Source organism: Plectropomus leopardus, chromosome 5, assembly GCF_008729295.1.
Source record: "Plectropomus leopardus isolate mb chromosome 5, YSFRI_Pleo_2.0, whole genome shotgun sequence".
Lineage (NCBI taxonomy): Eukaryota > Metazoa > Chordata > Actinopteri > Perciformes > Serranidae > Plectropomus > Plectropomus leopardus.
Genome location: NC_056467.1, coordinates 8,871,224 through 8,890,197, shown reverse-complemented (window position 1 = coordinate 8,890,197; position 18,974 = coordinate 8,871,224). Strand labels below are relative to the sequence as shown.

Genomic DNA, 18,974 nt, shown 5'->3' with positions numbered 1-18,974 from the left:
TCCAGTACAATTGTCTAAGACATGCAAACATGACAGAACAAATGGGATACCAAAAGCTTTATTTTGAAAATAGTACTTATAAATACTATGTCAGAAAACACATGCAAGTATTAAAAATACAAAAAAAGGCTTACAAAGAACATTTTCAGCACAGGAGTGGCAAAGTGATTGCTACTGGCTGGGAGCCTCTCTGCTATGAAAACATAACATTCTGAATTTTAGACGACAGCATCATAACAATGTGTTTGCAAACCAAGTAACCATCCATCACTGAGAGAAATTTACCAGCCATTCCCCATCCAGTAGTGTGCAAATCAGGTTTTACTGGTTTCTGGGTTGAGCATCACAGATACAATCCTTACATATGAGCACATGATTGCTTTGAGTGAAGAGCATGTGGTGCCTCTTCCAGGGCAGGTAGGTAGAGGTGATGCATTTGTTTGCATCACTTTAATCCAAATCTAAACAATGAATCAATGCAACACAATCAACTTCTGTCAGTGGACTCAGATATAGAATTTCTGTCATGTTGAAATGAGAACAAACCATTTCATCTTTTGCATATTTAAAACTTCCTTCTACTGCAGCTTCCTAAATGTCGAGTATCATTTACACTGCAGTGGAACTGTGACACTGGGTATCGGCGTTGACGGTCATTTTAAACTTCTCCCTTCCCTTTTAAATAAGAACTAATACATGAACATCACATAAACATGTGAAACACTGAACGGCTTTTAGGTCTCCCATGGCCCATAGTTTTTCCTGGATTCCTAAATCCATTGGTAAAATCAGACTCGAGTACTACTCAGAGTGATCTCTCGACGGAGCTGTGAAGGAAAATGACTGATACTGATCCCGACTGTGTGCGCCTGTCAAGAATGATGGTCTGGGGCAGAAAGAGAAGGAAGGGACTTAAGTGAACAGTTGTGTAACAAAGAGTATCCACTGAAATGTTGCCATAGGCTGCCATGCATGCAATTCTGCAAAGTCAGCTTTATGATATCTTTGTGTAAAAGAATACCAGCAGGTCTTTTGATACTGGAAATCGAGAAGAGACTTGAATTTTCTATCTACCAGCATGCAGTAGGAAAATAAGAGTCTCGGACAGTGCTTCATTGTATTATTTTGCAAATGTCTCTTGCAAGTGGCCACTGCCTGAAGTCAAAGAGAAGTATTCAAGTCCTAACCTTGAAGGAGGCTTTTCTGTGTGTTGAAGCCGTTCTGCTGTTCCTCCCCATTTTGTGAAGGAGATCCTGGAGATACAGACAAACAAAAAAATGAAATGGAGGCAACTTACATGATGAACTCATTTCAGAAGGAGCAGGTTAAACAGATATGTTGGACCAAAATGTCATAAATCCCACTTTTTTTGTGTTTTTTTTTTTTTTTACAAAGTCCATGGACTACAATGAATTCCCTAAATCAAATTTACAGGTTAACTGCTTACTGGCTAGTTTCAGTGCTTCAGCTCTGGTTCAACCTTTGTTACAACGTAATATCTACCAGACTCAAACATGCTTGATAGCAGAGGCAACCACGCATCGAGAACCCCAGTACAAAAACCTTTAAAGGGGTGCTGCAGTTATTTGGTATTGCACTCAATAAGTCGAGGGAGTCACGGGAGGCTGATTAAAAAATACATGGTCTAGATCGAAGCAGCAGAGACAGAGAAATCCATACTTTTAATTACTTGTGTACCAGGGTTCATGCACAATTTTACCAACAAATTTTCATGACTTTGAGGCAAATTTTAAAGACCATACATTCTCTGAAATGACCATTTATATTACTATTTGGTTCCTTTTCCTGATTATATAATAGCTTTTTTTAAATATATTTTTAAAAAAAGAAAGAATTCAGAACAGGATTAGAACAGAATATTTAAATATAACATAGGCACTGTTTATTATTTGTGAGAAGGGAAGGCGAGGTACAAAAAGGGAGAGGCATGTCAAATATTTTTTAAGTACTGGAGGACTTAAGTTTTTTTTTTTTATTTTGGCTTAGGGAAGGGGCATATAACTTGAGCTGGCTGTATTTTGTGTTTATTTTCCCAACAATTCTTTAGAGAAAACATGCCTTCCAAACCTGCGGGCCGGGCATTCAGAAAGCATGTTTTCTTTGAAAAAAAAAAAGCGGCCATTTTTAAAGAAAAAAGTTTGCAGTTATTATTATTTATTCTTTAAAAAAATGCCAAAAAATACACCATATATCACAGACAGAAACTGTATAAACAGAAATTATTGTTGGATTTTCAATTTTCCAACGGTCCTAGTATCATTTTGTCAGGGTTATTTACCTTTGAAAAGCACCTCAAGAGTCACCGATGACATTATACAACTAATTTTTATGGATTGTATAGATCTCCCAAACATGATATAATATGTAAAATTTGCATAATGCCCCTTTAACACAGACTGACCTTACTACATGTGCAGTCACAAGCTGTACAGAACACCTCTCCTTCACCAAACAGGCATGAAAATGAACTGCCACTGACTTAAATCCTCCTTACCCCAGCCGTTGGTAGACACGTCGCGGTTGCAGATCTCATTGGCCAGCCTCTCAAAGTACTCCGGCAGGTCGGCATACTCGTCTCCATAGGAGATGACCTTGATGCCCTTGTCCAGCATGTTGTCGCGCAGCTTCTTGAACTCCCCCACATCCTCTCGCCGCACGAGCATAAAGTGTTCCAAGTCAGACTTGTGTTTAACTGCCTCCAAGAACAGAGCCTGGAAGGTTGTGTCGTCTACCGTGCGCCCGCAGCCGAGAAACACGAAGGATTTGGTCTCGTAGAGCTTCTGGATCTCACGCTGTGAGATCAGCGATAAAATATGTTAGTGCAACTACGGTACAGGCACACAAAAGCTGTCATTTCAAATACACCAAAGTGCAGGGAACAGAGTAATCCCTCTAAATTATCACTTTTGACCCACTAGAAGTGTGAGAGAGAGAGACTCGGCCCTGTGCTTGTGTTTTCTTATTTTGATCTTATTTTGCATGTGACGACCAGGTGCCAGACTATAAGCAGCATGCTAGGAGGAAGCTATGGAAATTGTGGACACAGCACCGAAAAAAATGCAAATATAGTAAACAAGAGTAGTGCAGCCTCTCACTTTCACTTTCTTTAGTAGACTTTTTCTTCATAGCTTACCTTTTAGGCATTTTGTAAGAGATCTTTCAGACTAAATTCATTTTTTATCAGAAACAACCAACAGTCAACAATTTCAGGGCTCACCATAACTTCAGTGTTCCTCAGAACATTCTGGTAGCCTGCAGGGTGCAGTACGATACCACTGGGGTTGGTGTAAACACCATGGATATGCAGAACACTTAACCTCCGTTTCTCCTGAGCCCACTCCAAAACCTAGACACACACACACATAAGCACACACTTTACAGTCCATTGCACTCAATCCTGTTCTGGCTGGGCTGGGAGTAAAATCACTGAACAGCAGTTAGAGGATATTAGCCCTGATGGAGACGAGGCATAAATACCAGGACTGAGAGGCAAAGCGACTGCTCTCTCAGAAAACTCTGACCAGATTTTGCCAATTTGTGTTCCATTTAACAAATAAGCACACTAACTTTAAATAAATGAGCTGGGACATAAGTTACATGTTTGAACAATTGAGATTTGGCAGAGAAACTGGTCCGAAGAAAAACAAGTCTTTGTTTACTGGGAAAACACACACTCCTTCAGCCCAGTCTTAAACCAAAAGCAAATATTGTTCAATCTATAAAATTCAACAGCAGCTGAGTAATGGCTGGAACTTTAACCTTCCTCCACCTGTCAGAGACAAAAGGCTCTTTCAGGTCAAAGCATTATCTATTTTTCTCAAAAAAACTGCCAGTGAGGAACTTCATTAAAAGGTAATGCTAAAAAATCCAACTGTGACAGTGCAGTGAGTAAGTTACACAAAGAACAAAGTAAAAAGAGGGCCATGTTAAAAGGGTGTTTGCTATTGGGAAACAGTCTGTGAAATGCAAAATGAATTTTCAATTTTGCTTAACTTTCTAAAACTCCCACAATCTGAGCCTGGCCCAATATATAGTGCTTTCTTCACTGACCTTTGCACTCATCGGAAAAAGCTGACTGGATGTATTGTGGCAGGAAAGATCAATCGGTGCCATAACGTAATCTAAGCAATGTTTACCTTCTTCTCATCTGTCAGGTCCAAAGACTCGAGCTTGGTGCCCTGGTGAGCTGCGTAGATCTCCAAAAGGTTATCAAAGTTAGTGGTGAGCACCAGTGCTCCGCTCTCCATCAGCTGCAGCACTGAGCGCAGTAGGTGTTTCCCCGCATGCTCCATCTTACACTCCAAATCATCAAACACCTCGTATAGACAGTCCTTGAAGAATGTAGACCTCACATTTCCCGTTCTCTGTGAAAATATAAATAAAAAAGATGAGAAAGATAAAAAAGATATGGATTTTACTGAAGAACTGAACAATCTTAGTTACTTTATGGCGATAAAAGTACGAAATTGTCCAGCAGGCAGACTTTTAAACAGCTGTTTTGGTGGTTTTTAAGTTTAAACATCATAGATACTTAGACACATTGAAAAACCTGGATTGACATCACTTTTATTGTGTTGCTTTCAGCTTTCAGAAGTATTTAAACCTTTGGACCCTGAGCAAATTAGTTTGATTTCTTCGAAAATATGGGGGGTAAAGGCAAAGACTGAAGAAATGTTCTACAAATTACAAGAAATTAGAAGATTTATATATATTTTTTCTCCAAACGTAGTGAAAAATGTCCAGAAAACTATTTTTATAATTATTAGAATTATATATCTACAGTTATGTTGCAGAATTACATTTTTTTCTAAGCACTTTCTTTCTGGCAATTTCAATGTTTTTTTGTTTTGTTTTTGAACTGCTTTTCTTTTGGACTGTATGAACTGTGCCCCCCTACTGCCAAGCACCTTTGAACAGCACTAAATGCAATATGGTAATAGCTGGAATGGGAAATGCAACAAACAATCATCAACACTGTGATCTAGTTTACGAAGAGGAAGTAAAACTGATGCAGTGAAAATATATATAAGGTAAACATCGGCGTACATATTCAGTAACTGAAGAGAATCACATCTAAGTTCTAAAGTTCACAATGACTTCTTCGTCTTTGTCGCTGCAATGCGAGACATATTTAGTGCCTTGACACATAATAACTAACTAAAAACTGATTTGTAAATTAATCTCTGGCAGAGAAAAACAGGAGAATACAGTGTCCTTTTAAGGTTAAATTTTGTATGTTCCTTATTTATCTGAACTTTACTGTACTCTAAGTTTTAGTATGAGTGGCCCCACTTGTAATTTAATCCCTGACTCTGTCAGTGTTTGACATCCCTTCATTCAGTGAAAATGGCATGCTTAAATTCTTTAAACATAAGCAGAAGTAGTGAATTAGTTTAAGGAGAAGTATTTCATAGTAAAAAAAAATAAATACCATGAGCTATTGTCATATTACCGCAACTCTGATAACAAGAACACTTTCAAAAACCCACAACAAGCAGCCTTTTAATGGGATTGAACTCTTGAGTACACAGTTTTACTTATCATACCATGTGACCTGACCATGTGTGTCTTAAAATAAATGTGTGCATTTGAGGCCAGGTTGAGCAACAGTTGTGTGTGTTTTTGTCAGAGCTCAGAAGCAGGGTGGAAACCCAAAATAATTGCTTTCACAGACAGTGTAGAAAATGACAAATTAAAGTAACATTGTAGTGGCATTACCCAGAGGAGACAGTAGGTTAAATGTTACGTTTGTTTTTTAAAATTTTTTTAACATAATAATAGTAGAACACGCATAGATATTTAACCCAATCAGCTCTCCTACTTTCAGACACAATAGGTATACAGCCTTCACTTCACCAGAAGCATGGGCCCAAACTTTAACACTAACAAACTCGTAAATAGTCATGTAGGCTGGGCCTTTTTGATTTTGTTTAAACATGCTTTTAACAAGACTTCCTGTCGGCGCTGCCCTCCACAGGAATTCAACATCATATCCTTACTACCCCAACTACCTCTTCAGACAGACTTCATGGGTGGGTCATGTGTACGCCAGTTTTTTTTAAATATCTACGCATGGGCAACTTTGTTCCGTATAAAACTCTTCATCTCCCTCGCTGATCCTGTCCACAGCCCGGTAGGTATCATCTCACGCATCACCTCAGTCTCCTGAGAGATTATGGGCAGTGACTGAACAGTCTAAATCTCAGCTTTACCTGGCAGAGCCTACACACACACACACACACACACACACACATATATATATACTGTATATATAAATAAACAAACAAAGAAAAAAACAAAGATAGAGAGAGAAGCAGGAAGAGTTGAGCATCTAAGAATAGCAGAGGGTAGTGCAGAGATGCAGTGACCAAGGAGAAATGCTCTGCTGACTCCCACAGATTACAGCTCTAATGGGCTAAACAGCGGGAGTCCTTTCCACAGGAAGAAGCTCATTATCCACATCTAGTGTCTACAGCACCCAACCTGATCACTGTGTCCTTGGACTGTCTCGGGACTTATGTAATAACCAAATAAAGTGCAAGTAAACAACTCTTAATATTCATCCTAAACTATTAGATTATTTTTTATAAATATATTTTATCCAATGGTTTGTGCTCGCTCTGCCCTGCCCTGCTGTGGACATTCATACAGTTAGCACAAAATAGAAATATAGCTGAAACAGCCAAAACAGAGACTTTTTGTGAGTATGTTGCTACTGGAAAATTCCTATATAGACCATAATGCTTCATCTTTTTCCACAGACAGTTGTGGTTGATTGTAAAATGACAGTTGACCTAGAAAAAATAAACTTCAAAAGTACATACAACCTTTATCATCTCTGTTTATCACCATCACAATCAACAGATAAACAAATGTTTCCTCCACTGACCCTGTGGTAAATATTTCTATTCTGAAGAAAAAAGCAAAGTTGTTATTAGCCTTGTTTTTGCCAAGGTCAAGAGTGTGAGAAGATTAACAGCAAAACATTCTCTTTCAGTTTAACTTCAGATTACCCTCATTACCTGAATGTGTGTGCCTGCAGACCACCATAATCCATCCAATACAGAATTCCACGAAAATGGGTTAAACTCTCACAGATGACTGAAGGCAGGTCTTTCACACCATCATATGCTTCAGTTTTCGTAAGATATATTGATATTAGGACATATAGTGTAAAATGATATGCCTTGGGGAAAAATCATGATTAACACACTTGAAGAAATATATTTTTGGGGTCAGAAGAAATCAACTCAGGTGCAGTGTTAACATGTGTGCTTTAACTACAGCAGGGAATATTGCAGATGGGTTTTGTGAATGGAATAACTACACTCCCATGTCCTCTTAAACTCTGTCTGAATGAAAAAAAAAATGGGCCGGGGTGCTGCTGGTTCACAGTATTCTAAGCTTGTTTTTTTCAATCAGCATGCTAGAGCCTTCTGTGTCTGTAGCCAACAGCAGTGGGCTGGTGTCTGCACGACTGTGGATTGGAATAAACACGATAGATAAAGCCATAAAAGCGCTGTTTGTTCCCTTTGTGACAACAGGCTGAGGGCTGAAACAAAGCGCGTTTTATCAATGTCAAAGGTGCGATGAGACATGACTAACACAGGAGGCAAACTGTATTAAGGCTCCCATCTGCCAGCCCTGCTCCAGACCAGACCGGTCCCACAGGATGAGACCTGAGTTATAATACATTTCATAGTTTTGCAATTTATGTGTAACAATCCAACTGGTTTAGAGCTGTAAGGTTCTTTGACTTTTTAATGATTCGGTTTATTATGAAACCATTAAAAAAAAGTTGCCTCTGCAGTCTTCCTGAGCCTCTGAAAGCTTTTCAGGGATGGTGATACTCTGTGTAAAGATCTTGTTGTGTTCAAAAGGTCAGGTTGCAAGGATTTTCCTGGTAGTTTTGGTGGGCTTGATTGTTGGCATTGAGCTGTGATGTCACTCCTTGGTGCTGCGAATACGACAAAACATTTGGCTTTTTGGTGTCGTAATTGTCTTTAAATATAAACAGCCCCACGTTACTGAATGAGACTCATTTTAAGTGAACAAACGTAACGATTTATCATCGATGATAGTGACCTGAATAATTGTGATTGTGATTTTTGCCATAATTGAGCAGTCCTAGTTTGAAGTTAATGTTTTAAAAATTATGTTTACAAAAAAGGGATAAAGACTTTTTTTGCATATAGAAAACCAGTAAAATATAAGTTTGTTTGCTGTACTTAACCTGTAGACATGCTGTACGCCTTAATTAAAGAGGGCAAGGGAGGGTTAAAAAAATAAAACTTAGTGTGATTCAGCTTAAAGGCCTTCATAAGGCTGTTTTTTTTCAAGGTGCCCAGAAGAAAGCACTTTTTTTAAATGCCAATAAATGAGAAACTGAAAAACAAGCCCACTCTTCACACATGTGATTAATTACACAACAACTTAAAAAGTGTTTGTATTGACCAAAACTCAATTCTAGGAACAGGCCCAAAAACAAGCCTTACTATAGGTCTTTTACTGAGATAAGGCTAAGATGTCTTATCGCCGCCCATAGAAGTTGAAACTAAGCGTTCCTGGCTGAATAAAGGACAGTGAGCTGGCAGAGTGTCTGCCATGTGTTTGTACATGTGCGACAGGGTGGCGGTGTAGAAAGGCAAGGAAAGGAAAAAGGCTCAGGCAGACTTACCGGGGAAAGTTTCTGAATGAGGTCATGGGCCACATGCACCAAATTCTTATCTTCCTGCATGTGCTTCTGGAAACGCCGACTCTCCTCCTCCTCTAGTAGATCAAAGTCATTGGCTGCATCAAGCAAGGCCTGGATAAGGCCTTTCCAGGAGCGCAGTGCAGGGACCTGAGGGGCCACTGCGGAGCTTACCCCTGTGCCAATCACCAGGACAAGCTCGGGGGCTCGCTTGGTCTTCAGGCTGGGCAGCAGTTTCCTTTAGGGCAGTTAGAGATTGAGTGATGATGGTTGGTGAGGTGGAACTTCCCAAATCCTTCCACCCAGCATTTAACAGACCATTTTCAAACAAAATAACATACAGTGTGAAACTACAACCTACCTTTGCATAGGAAAAAATTAGGAGCTCAAAACAAAATTTTAATCAGCGCTGTAGACAAAACTGATGCATGAGTCATGGGCTTATTGTGTAGCACCTGTGCTTACCTGGGCTTTTTTGCATTTGAGTCTGCATCCTGAGAATCAGCTGCAGGTCGCTTCTCAGTTTTCACTGCAACAACGGAGGCCATTCAGGTCCTGTAACAGAGATACGTTCAACCACATGCTAACTCTGATGACTACTTAAGATAACAACACTCAACACAATACAACAATTATGGATACTTAAATAACCATATTTCACAGTTTCTTGGTTTGATAGATGGTTTGATTTTAAAGATTTTTAAAGACAATATGCCTTTCAAGTCCATTTGCAGGTTTTGGGTTTCTGTGGGTATTTAAAATACATGCAAAATAATGTATAAATGTAATTGAAGTCCCTTCCCTGATTTCACCCTCTCCCTTCATAAGGATGTGAAAAACGTATGTTGGTAGACTGCCATTTGTGGAGTTTGTCTCTTAACAGTCCTATTATATTGAAATCAAGTAATACATTATAATCTACATATCCTTAAAAGGTCAAAGTGCCATTGCAAATGAATAACATTGAGTCTACTTGTCCTTCCTAACACTGTCTGTATCATTTTGCAAGCAAAATAACTGATTTATTTCCTCCTGCACAACACACCTTGCCTGCTGGCCATTTCAAAAACACAACCTTCAGTGAGGCTATTGTTCCTGGAAACTGTGACAGACGGGGTGACGTCTGCAGTATTTTGGTTATAGCTGGTATTTATTTTTATTTTTTTCTTAAGTCAATGCTTCACCTGTCCAACTGCAACTATATGCAGCTGTAAATTACAGTTGTTTTTTTTTAATCCAGTCCACTTATTACACCAACAATGATTCCTAAAAAGACAACTAATTGGCATTTCACTTCCTGTACAGTTCACGCGATGTACACGTTACTTCAAAGCTAACGTAAATATTCACGGTTACTTACCTTGATATAGATAAGGTTGAGTTAACGTCCAGTGTTTGCTTCCGTTCAAGTACAAATCTTTTTGTTTCAAATTCAGCGAAAGTCGACTCTGTATCAATGTGAACCACGTTACACACCTCGGAGCTTGTTACTTTAAGTGGCGTTAATGCTAAGTTAACGTGATATGTTAATGTCAGCGTTGTCGGGCCAGTTAGCTGGTACTGAATCACAAAAGAATAACGGACAAAGAAAACCCAACTAACTTTAACAAACACCTACCGTGACGCTAACTTTGGTTTGTTTTTGCTTTAAGCTAAGTTAGCTATCACCGAAGTTGTCAGGAGCCCGAAGCTGCATCTGTTTTACTTATCATTATGAGGATAGAGTTACGTTAATTAAAACAGCATGTGTCCGTTGTTTACCAATCTCTTTAGGTAAAACTGATATCCCCGGAAAACCGTTATGTAACAGAAATGCTGCTGACTTTGCCGGCTGCGACTCTTCACTGTGACCGTGTGTGTTTAAGTTTTACGGAGCTGTCGAAGTCACCGCCTGTGGTGATGTGCACCCGGTCTCATGATGCCTTCAGGTGCTGTACGAATAACTGGACTTAGCTTGATTGTGCTGCATGGGAAATTGCATGACAAAAAAAACATCAAAGCAGACTCGTCCATTAATAAAACTGAAGCAATATCTTGAGAAGCCAATGTGAAGCTTGTTTCTGGACGGTAAACCCCTAACCTTTTGATGGTAAACGTGCTTTAGTTCATAAATAATGTATTACTATATTCTATCATTTATATCCACATATTCATGTATATATTATAGTTTTTAGCCCCCCACTGCATGGAACTATGCTAATACAATTTTATTTTTTTTACAGCAAAATAACAAAAGATTTACATTTTCAAAACTAGGAAAGGGAGATTTACAAAGAGCACTTGAAAGCAGCAAAAGCAAGACTGTACGGTGTGACGTCAAAATGGCCAAGAGACTAAACAGCACACAACGACCTACATAAATGTTTAAATAAATTGTTGATGCAATGCTATACTTTAATGGAGATAAGAGTGAAAGTAACTGACTGTATATCATACACCTGTTTTTATTATTTCTGTGAAAACTTCATATTATTAGAAAAAAATGGTTAGAAACTAAATGAAACTTTCCTGCACTTTATTAGTAAATTTCAACAATACAGAACCACCTTAGTCAATGTTGATAACAAAAAAGCTTTTAAGACCTTTAAGTTATTAAATGATTATAATATGATGCATATAACACAGCATCTTGCAATTATAAAGTAAAAATTTAATTATCTTTTTTGTTTATTATTATTATTATTACTTTATTATCATTATTACCACCTACAGTATAATATACTGTATATAGACTGTTTATACATAAATAGTTACTTACTTTATCAAGTTATTGTGCAGATTGCAGCCTTTTGGAGACTGCTTTTTCACTTCAAACTATAGTGTCATTCAGAAATCCATTGGATCAAATATGAAATATTCAGAAATCAGCTTTAATCTGTCTTTATTTTCCTTCTATATAGCCAGTAAAAACAGTCAGAACTTTCAGAAAGGTTACTCTTGTATTTAAAAAAAGAGATTTCCTAATTAAAATACAATATTTTGACTTTGAATCACTGTTTTAATGAAGCTGTCACTTATAGACATTTTCCTACATGAAGGCACATGTTCCCCTTATACATATGTTTTTTTTCCCCTCTCCCATAACATACTGAGTGCTGAGCAGGAACACGTCAGTGAAGACTAATTCAGGAAAAGTACTACTAGCCTGCCATCTTCTGTTTAAAATAAAAACTGCATTTTTTTAGTATATAGGGCAAAAGTCATAGCTCCTGAACCAAAACAACAAAAAGTTGTGTTTGTCTGGTATAAACTATGTCGTATATTGGTTTTTTTTAAAAAAATATTACAAAATGATGACACAGACTCACATGACAGTCATGCGTCAGAAATATTTCAAACTAAATGGCCAAGTCCAACAAAAGCAGCTGTCAATTTATCCAAATGCACAATCAGTTTCCTTTACACACAGTTTCTAGTTAAACTCGACTATTACAGGCAAACAACAAGTTTAACCCTCTGTGGTACACATAATCATACATGGCCTCCAGAAAGCCATGTTATATTATAAACAATGCTTTTGGTTTCTTTAGGGCCCTGGCTCTTTCTTTTAAGTATTTCAACACATTTGAGGATGAACTGTGTGAGTGTAAACAGGCAAAAATGGGTATGTTACTGGTACTGTATAAACAAAAATGAAGATTTGTGTGGCTGTGCTAAAACAAGCTGGTAAACAGTAGAGTATAAATTATTTAATTGCAAAATGAAAGATAAAGGTTTGATTATATGGGTACAGACATTGAGTTGTGTCAGTGCTTACATCACAGTTGGTGCTTAGATTATTTAAAAGCCCACTTGTTACTCACTTTTTTCAATTTAATTGAGAATGAACCAAATTAACATTCTGATCAAAAGTATGTCATACTCGTCTCAAAGAACCAAATAAAACAGCAATATATATTGAAATATGATGATCCACATATGTTCACCTGGTGAGTATATAAGTCAGAATTATAGTGCAATACATACTGTGTATAGGCATATTTGATGTAATAGCTCACATCAATGCATACAAGTTAGTATTAAATATCATTCAATTACATAACTGAATCAGCAGACACATTTTCAGTCTACACATATCAATATATTAGAAGACACAATCAAACATTAAAAGGCATAACATTTGTCAGTCTTCAACATTCAAAAAAATATTTTCCATTTTACACATTTTTATCCCAAATCACAAACCATTAAAGAATATTACAGCTGTAAAGTTTCATGTCTCCGTATTTGTTTGTCAACAGGAGAAAAGGCATACTGGTCGCATTTGATAACTTAAATCAATGCTGTCTCTTAGAAATGATATTAAGTCACTGGTTTATTTGCAAGAAAGTCATAATGGGCTGTTTAAAGGTCAAAAATGGAACCCCCGAGCTCCTGATGAGGTAAAATACCTTCACAAAGCAAGATTTTCTTACTTTTTACTCTTTCCCTTCTTGAAATGCAGCAAATATCTTAAATAGCAAAACACAAACCTGAAAGTGCATAAACAAAAGCTTCTGTTTCAAGGCTGGCAGATGAAGAACTAGAATTTTACTTATATAGAACTTTATAGTAAATAACACAGACTGCAGGTTTAAACAGTCACCCTTTGATATTAAGATATCAGTCATACTAGTCTTTGCAGATGTCTTACTAGTATGATTTTTGACTTGTCTGAAAAGGGAAGTAGAGGATGTTGTAGTTGACAGTTCATGGCGACTTACGGCAGATGAGCGTACTTCAAAGTAATTTATGGCTTTAAGGGCACAAAGGATTAGCATAGGTCTGGTAAGGGCTGGGCTCTACACAGTATCCACCAGTATCTTCCTACTCTCTGAAAACTCTTTATAGAGCCTGATATTAGTGTCTATGAAGAGCCATAGGTAGAGGAAGGAGAAAGCACTGTTTGGAGAAATCACAGCGACTCTACACAGAGATAGAGCCCTCTCTAAAGTTGGTCTTCCCTATCAGGACGTTAAGAAGTGTGGCCTTGCCCTCGTTGGTCTCCTTCTGAGCCTGTCTGATGATGTCGCTTAGCCTGTTCTCATCCTCACGCCCTATAAGGTAGCCCTTACCACCGTAACCATCTGCCACTGTATGATAATCTGCAAAAAGGAGAAGAAATGTGCTGGTTAGTAACTGCCCAGTCATCATTATACAAATATAATCAAAAATCATTTTTTTAACAGCATGGGATATAATCTGTACATATATGTCTACAAGCCACACAACTTTCTACACAGAAAATGTACCTGTAAACGCAAGGCCACATGCCACATTGCTGCCAAGTATGGGAACTTGCTCTCTGGATATCTGACTCCAACATGCGTCATTTCCAACCACAGCTATAACTGGTGTCTGAGGGGAAAAGGGGCAAAATGTGGATTAGCAGAAGAATGCAAACAGAAAACTGCCAACTCCTCACTTTCAGGTTGCACCTGTTAAGATGGGATAACTTAAACCAATATTATTTTTATTATTATGTCGATACTGATACTAGCATGTCCTTTTTGAAAAACATGTTTTCAAGTAGTGCACATATGGGACAGACAACAGCATTGCTTACAGACATATAATGTGAACATTGTCATTAGTGATTTTACCTTGTGTCTAGTGAATGTGTCAAACTCTGCAACACTGTATCCTAAGGAACCGTCACCATACACTATCCACACCTGAAAAGCACACAAAGTAACATTTCTTTAATAAAGGCTGAACACTGATCATCAGATGATGAGACAAAGCACTTTCAGAAATGTCTGAATCAATGCTAAACCTCAGATTCAGGTCGGCACAGTTTTGCCCCCAGGGCAAATCCTCCTCCAACTCCCAGGGTCCCAAAGGCTCCTGTAGAAACACGGAAAAGTAATGACTGTAAAGAAAGCACTTTGGATGAAGCATGACTAATGATGATGTTGGTCAATCTTGTAATTTTAAGCCTTCTTAAATTAACTTGACAACATCAGCATCTCTTTCCGTGCACTTCCTTAACCTCTTCATAAGCTACCAAAAAAGCCAAAAGTCTACACAAAATAAAGAAATACATTGGCTTGTAATAATTGTTTCACTTGCATACTGCTTTAATTACAAGCCCTCTCCTTTCATATTTACATATCCAAACACCCATTGTTTTAATTTACAGCATTTCATAAACTAATCGTTGTTTGGTCTACAAGATCTAACCTGGATCGAGCCAACGCATAGGTCCTCTTGGCCTCATTATGTAAGCGGCACTACCAACAAAATCACCCCCATCAGCAACAATGATGCTGTCCTCTGACATTAGCTCATCCACACAGTGGAGGACTTTCAGGGGATTTAAGTGGTGGTCGGTCTTCTCATCCGCTTTAGCCCTGCAATAAAGAATACTCTAGTTCATGTGATAGAGACATGATTTTGTAGTTACAGAGTTGTAGCTGCATTTGCATTAACATTATAGTAATTGATAAAATTGTGCTTGATTTCTCGTTATTGGTTTTCACAATCCATGCTGACACAGACATACACACTGGACATGGATCAGGGATCATCACTTCTGCTCACCTGTTAGTATTTTCTTTGGTGATATCTCCTGCTTTGAGGCTCTGAGGCCATTCCTCCGGACAACGATGGCCCTTCAGTCCTTTGGAAAGCCGCACTAAGAAGGAACCAGCATCACCTAAAAGAGCAATGTTAATATTTTTGAGTCTAATCGTTTAACTGATGTTTATTGACTCATGTCTGTAGAATTCTACTGGATCCAGAGACAAAGCTTTATTTCTTCATTTTCCACTAATCACCAGAGATCTTAATATGACCATGTGTCATCAGCTTGTGAACATACCCTGAATTGCTATAGTTGGTTTCCAGAACATATCTGAGTTTTTCAGCAGTTGCGTCTTATCTCTGTTGACAGCGATGATCTTACTGCGTCTGTTGAGAACTCTGCCGTAGCTCAGCCGAAAATCACACACAGTGCCTACAAACGCAAGACACAATGTTCAACTTTTTTGTAGGAATATGTCTGGATAGCCTGTGGCTATACTGGTTACTAATGCAGTTCAAACTGCAGTTCACTGTTTCAATAAACAAGAAAAAAAACAACTTCAGCAATCAGTTCAAGTTCATTTGAGCAAGGAACAACTGCCATTTCATGAAACCTTCAACAGTTTAAATATTACCAAATTACTGAATTAACTACAAGCCATGTTATTCCTATATTAATATTTCAGATCAAAACTGTAAGAGTAACCGTGTGCCTGACCTGCTAAGAGTACCAAGTCGGCCTCTTTTAGAGCATCTCGCCTATTCTGTCTGATGTGGATGGGACTGTCTTTACCCAGCATGCCACGGGACATGCCCCCAAGGAAGCAGGGGATGCCCAGGTCCTCCAGTGCCTTCCTATAAAAGCATAAAAACATTTTTGATTGGATTAGCATCACAAAGTCAAGTTACAAAACACCTTAATGCTGTTTGAACGCTGACCAGAAAACTAACGTATTTCAGCACATTTTTAAGCACTATCATTTCTGTTATCAGCAGTGAGCAAAGAGTAAACAGTGCCAGAAAAGCAATAAGACATGATAGGAAAGTACAAAGTAGGGGGGGACATAAGACATTATCCTTTACCTGATGTCATCGACTGGAGTTGGGGGTAGTGTTGCCTGGCTACCGAGCAGAATAACAGGTTTCTTGGCTCTACTCACCAGCTCAATGCACTTTTGTACCTGTTTTACAGTGAAAGGAAAAACAACAGTAAGACAAAACTGTGGTCATCTTCATACTGTCCACAGAGAACAAGACTCACTATAATGTATTTGGTGAAAATAGTTATAAGAGGAAGACATAACAAATCCTTTAATTCTAAGAGCAGTCTTACCTGATCGCCTGTGGCTTGTGCGATGTCAACAGGAAGCGGAGACACATCTCTCGTCTCCCAGGCTCCAGCAAATAGGTTCATGAGGTGGTTATTGAGGTACCTTACAAGAAATCAAGCTATTTTACACACACACACACACACACACATATATCCAGTATATCCAGTATATCCAGAATATCCAGGTCACACTTGCACTAAAGGTGTTAACTTGACAAGTTAGGCTATTTATGAAACAATTCTCATTGAAAAAATCACTTAGAAAGTTGATAATTTTAGTCACCTATAAAGCACTCTACAAACTTTATTCTGATCCAAGTAACATTTTATATTTCTCTGGAGTCAACCAGTCCTCTACTCTTATACAGCATGACTTTCGCTCTTTTTTTGGGGGTATTTTACTTACACTAAATAGTAATATGCAATGCATAAAAGACATGCTTATAACATACCATGTGACAATTTTTCCCATCAGGCCTTTGGGGGGGTTCTTAACTCCATACTCTTTGGACACAAGATGGTAGGGATAGAGCGTGTCGATGGGGAACTCAATGAAAACAGGACCAGGAGTTCCCGACTGGGCGATGGCCAGGGCTTTCCTGACAGTAGGCACGATCTCCCTGATAGTCCTGACTGAGGCACAGAACTTACACAGTGGCTTGAAGAGAGACATCTGATCAATGTCTTGCAGCGCTCCTCTGCCCTGTCCCACAAACACAGTGGATGGAGAGGTTAGACACTGAGGCTGGGAAATGAAATATTCCACATACACTGCATTTATTCTACCTGAACATTCACATCATATTTGCATATATATTTGAGTTGACTCCACCTGAAGTAGTGTACTAGCAGCTCCTCCCATGAGCAGCAATGGAGATTCAGCCATCTGAGCATTCTTCACTGCTGTCACTGTGTTAGTGAGGCCTGGACCAGCAGTCACTGCGGCTACACCGACAGTGCCTGGTGAGAAGACAATTAAGATAGTTATCAACCAGAAACAGAACAAATTAAGACACTGAGATCGGTTGCAATACCAGGGCCAAAACACTGGCACACTTGAATGTAATCAAGACACTATAAATGCTGTTGGTTACACCTGTGTTTGACATGTGAAAACGACCACAGCAGCAGTAAAACCAAGTCACACCTTAACAAGGCAACAACACACCCTATTCCTTTATTCTGTCTCACTGCTGGTAACATGATATGAGCTCAAACAAGACTGGGGGTCATTCTTGTAACATTGATCTGCACCTGAGAGTCTTGCCACAGCATCAGCAGCGAAGACAGCAGTGGCCTCATGTCTGGTGTCCACAATACGGATGCCCACCTTCTCGCAAGCCACCAGGATTGGTGAGATGTGTCCACCGACAAGGGTGAAAACATACTTGACCCCGTGGGCGCGGAGCACCTCTGCCACACTCTCGCCACCATGTCGTGGGCTCTTGGTCTCAGTCTGGAGTGAGTTAGAGGACAAAAGAAAATATATGAGTCAAATAATACTCAGATAACACCTGATATTTTACAGATTTAACAGAGGAAACTACTTTTAAAGCATAAATAAGCTCTATCAGAGATAAGCAACTGTCAGTGGGAGTTGATGACCCCTGTAAAGGTCATCTGTCACAGTATCTCTTCACTCCATCTTTCATATTTCACAACCACATATTGTTCTAGCTTGCAGAGGTTAAGTGACTCTGGGCTTTGTGCAATCCAACTAACAGCCTGGGTGTTGTGATAGCCTTTGTGACAGAAAACCACAAGGTTGGTCAAAGTTTACATGAATAGAGGCCATCTTACCTTTCACCTGTGAGAGCCTACAGAAAACAGGTGGATTCCAAAAGGCAGGCAATGCAGGTGTATTCACTACATATGCAACAATACTTTAACATAACAATGCGCGTGGAGAATGACAGAATACCATTAGTTTATACTTGCAGCGGAGAGTTGTGACAGCCTACCTTGTGAAACAACCGGTAGAGTAAGCCAAGTTTGTAGGCTGCAAACACAACCCCAGCCACCGCAATGCCCGCAGTGCATCCAAGAACTGTACCAATGGCTCCAAATGTATCCATGTCCGGATGCAGAAGAAGACCTTTACAATAAAAACTCAACTTATCTTAACATCAAAACCTACTCTTAACTGATCCAGTTAAGCTCGGCTAGGCTAGGTATTGTGAAGCTGCTCCCACAATTACTAGACTAGCATTTTGAAAGTAGTATTTTACCAGTATATTCACTGTGAAATAAGCTAATATTAAGTTAGTGACAAAAGGTGGTTCAGAGCATGAAGTCGGCGCTTCGACAAATTGAAATAACCGAGTGCTGTTCCTGTAGTTGCTGTGCCGACACAGGAACACCAGAAGATATATTTACAAGTTAAGCTAGCTAGAATTGTAGCGCCACATGTAGAACTTCCTATTAGAA

At 38.8% G+C, this 18,974-nt stretch overlaps 2 protein-coding genes across 2 annotated transcripts; both read right to left on the bottom strand.

Annotated features, from left to right (window-relative positions):
* Positions 1 to 42: 42 nt before the first annotated feature.
* On the bottom strand, positions 43 to 10,601 carry fam118b (family with sequence similarity 118 member B). Its single transcript, XM_042486770.1, has 8 exons — positions 10,074 to 10,601; positions 9,179 to 9,268; positions 8,699 to 8,951; positions 4,158 to 4,385; positions 3,239 to 3,367; positions 2,516 to 2,813; positions 1,188 to 1,253; positions 43 to 886 (listed from the first exon to the last, which is right to left on the bottom strand). Exons 2-8 carry the CDS (start codon positions 9,259 to 9,261, stop codon positions 873 to 875), a joined length of 1,071 nt encoding a protein of 356 aa, XP_042342704.1. The 5' UTR covers positions 9,262 to 9,268; positions 10,074 to 10,601; the 3' UTR covers positions 43 to 872.
* A 1,786-nt stretch (positions 10,602 to 12,387) lies between these two features.
* On the bottom strand, positions 12,388 to 18,886 carry ilvbl (ilvB (bacterial acetolactate synthase)-like). The gene is made up of 14 exons (XM_042487385.1): positions 18,509 to 18,886; positions 17,802 to 18,003; positions 17,380 to 17,507; positions 17,000 to 17,250; positions 16,551 to 16,650; positions 16,301 to 16,398; positions 15,936 to 16,072; positions 15,516 to 15,650; positions 15,236 to 15,350; positions 14,876 to 15,045; positions 14,469 to 14,539; positions 14,296 to 14,367; positions 13,945 to 14,050; positions 12,388 to 13,797 (listed from the first exon to the last, which is right to left on the bottom strand). Exons 1-14 carry the CDS (start codon positions 18,620 to 18,622, stop codon positions 13,619 to 13,621), a joined length of 1,878 nt encoding a protein of 625 aa, XP_042343319.1. The 5' UTR covers positions 18,623 to 18,886; the 3' UTR covers positions 12,388 to 13,618.
* Positions 18,887 to 18,974: the final 88 nt, after the last annotated feature.

Excerpts from the sequence above, each read along its gene's own strand:
- fam118b (XM_042486770.1), bottom strand. The coding sequence starts at position 9,261 with ATGGCCTCCGTTGTTGCAGTGAAAACTGAGAAGCGACCTGCAGCTGAT. Across the intron at positions 3,368-4,157 it reads ACCTGACAGATGAGAAGAAG|GTTTTGGAGTGGGCTCAGGA; the intron begins GTAAACATTGCT and ends GTGTGTGTCTAG. Across the intron at positions 1,254-2,515 it reads CGTGTCTACCAACGGCTGGG|GATCTCCTTCACAAAATGGG; the intron begins GTAAGGAGGATT and ends CTGTATCTCCAG.
- ilvbl (XM_042487385.1), bottom strand. The coding sequence starts at position 18,622 with ATGGATACATTTGGAGCCATTGGTACAGTTCTTGGATGCACTGCGGGC. Across the intron at positions 16,651-16,999 it reads ATGGGAAAAATTGTCACATG|GTACCTCAATAACCACCTCA; the intron begins GTATGTTATAAG and ends ATTTCTTGTAAG. Across the intron at positions 15,351-15,515 it reads ACCAACTATAGCAATTCAGG|GTGATGCTGGTTCCTTCTTA; the intron begins GTATGTTCACAA and ends TTGCTCTTTTAG.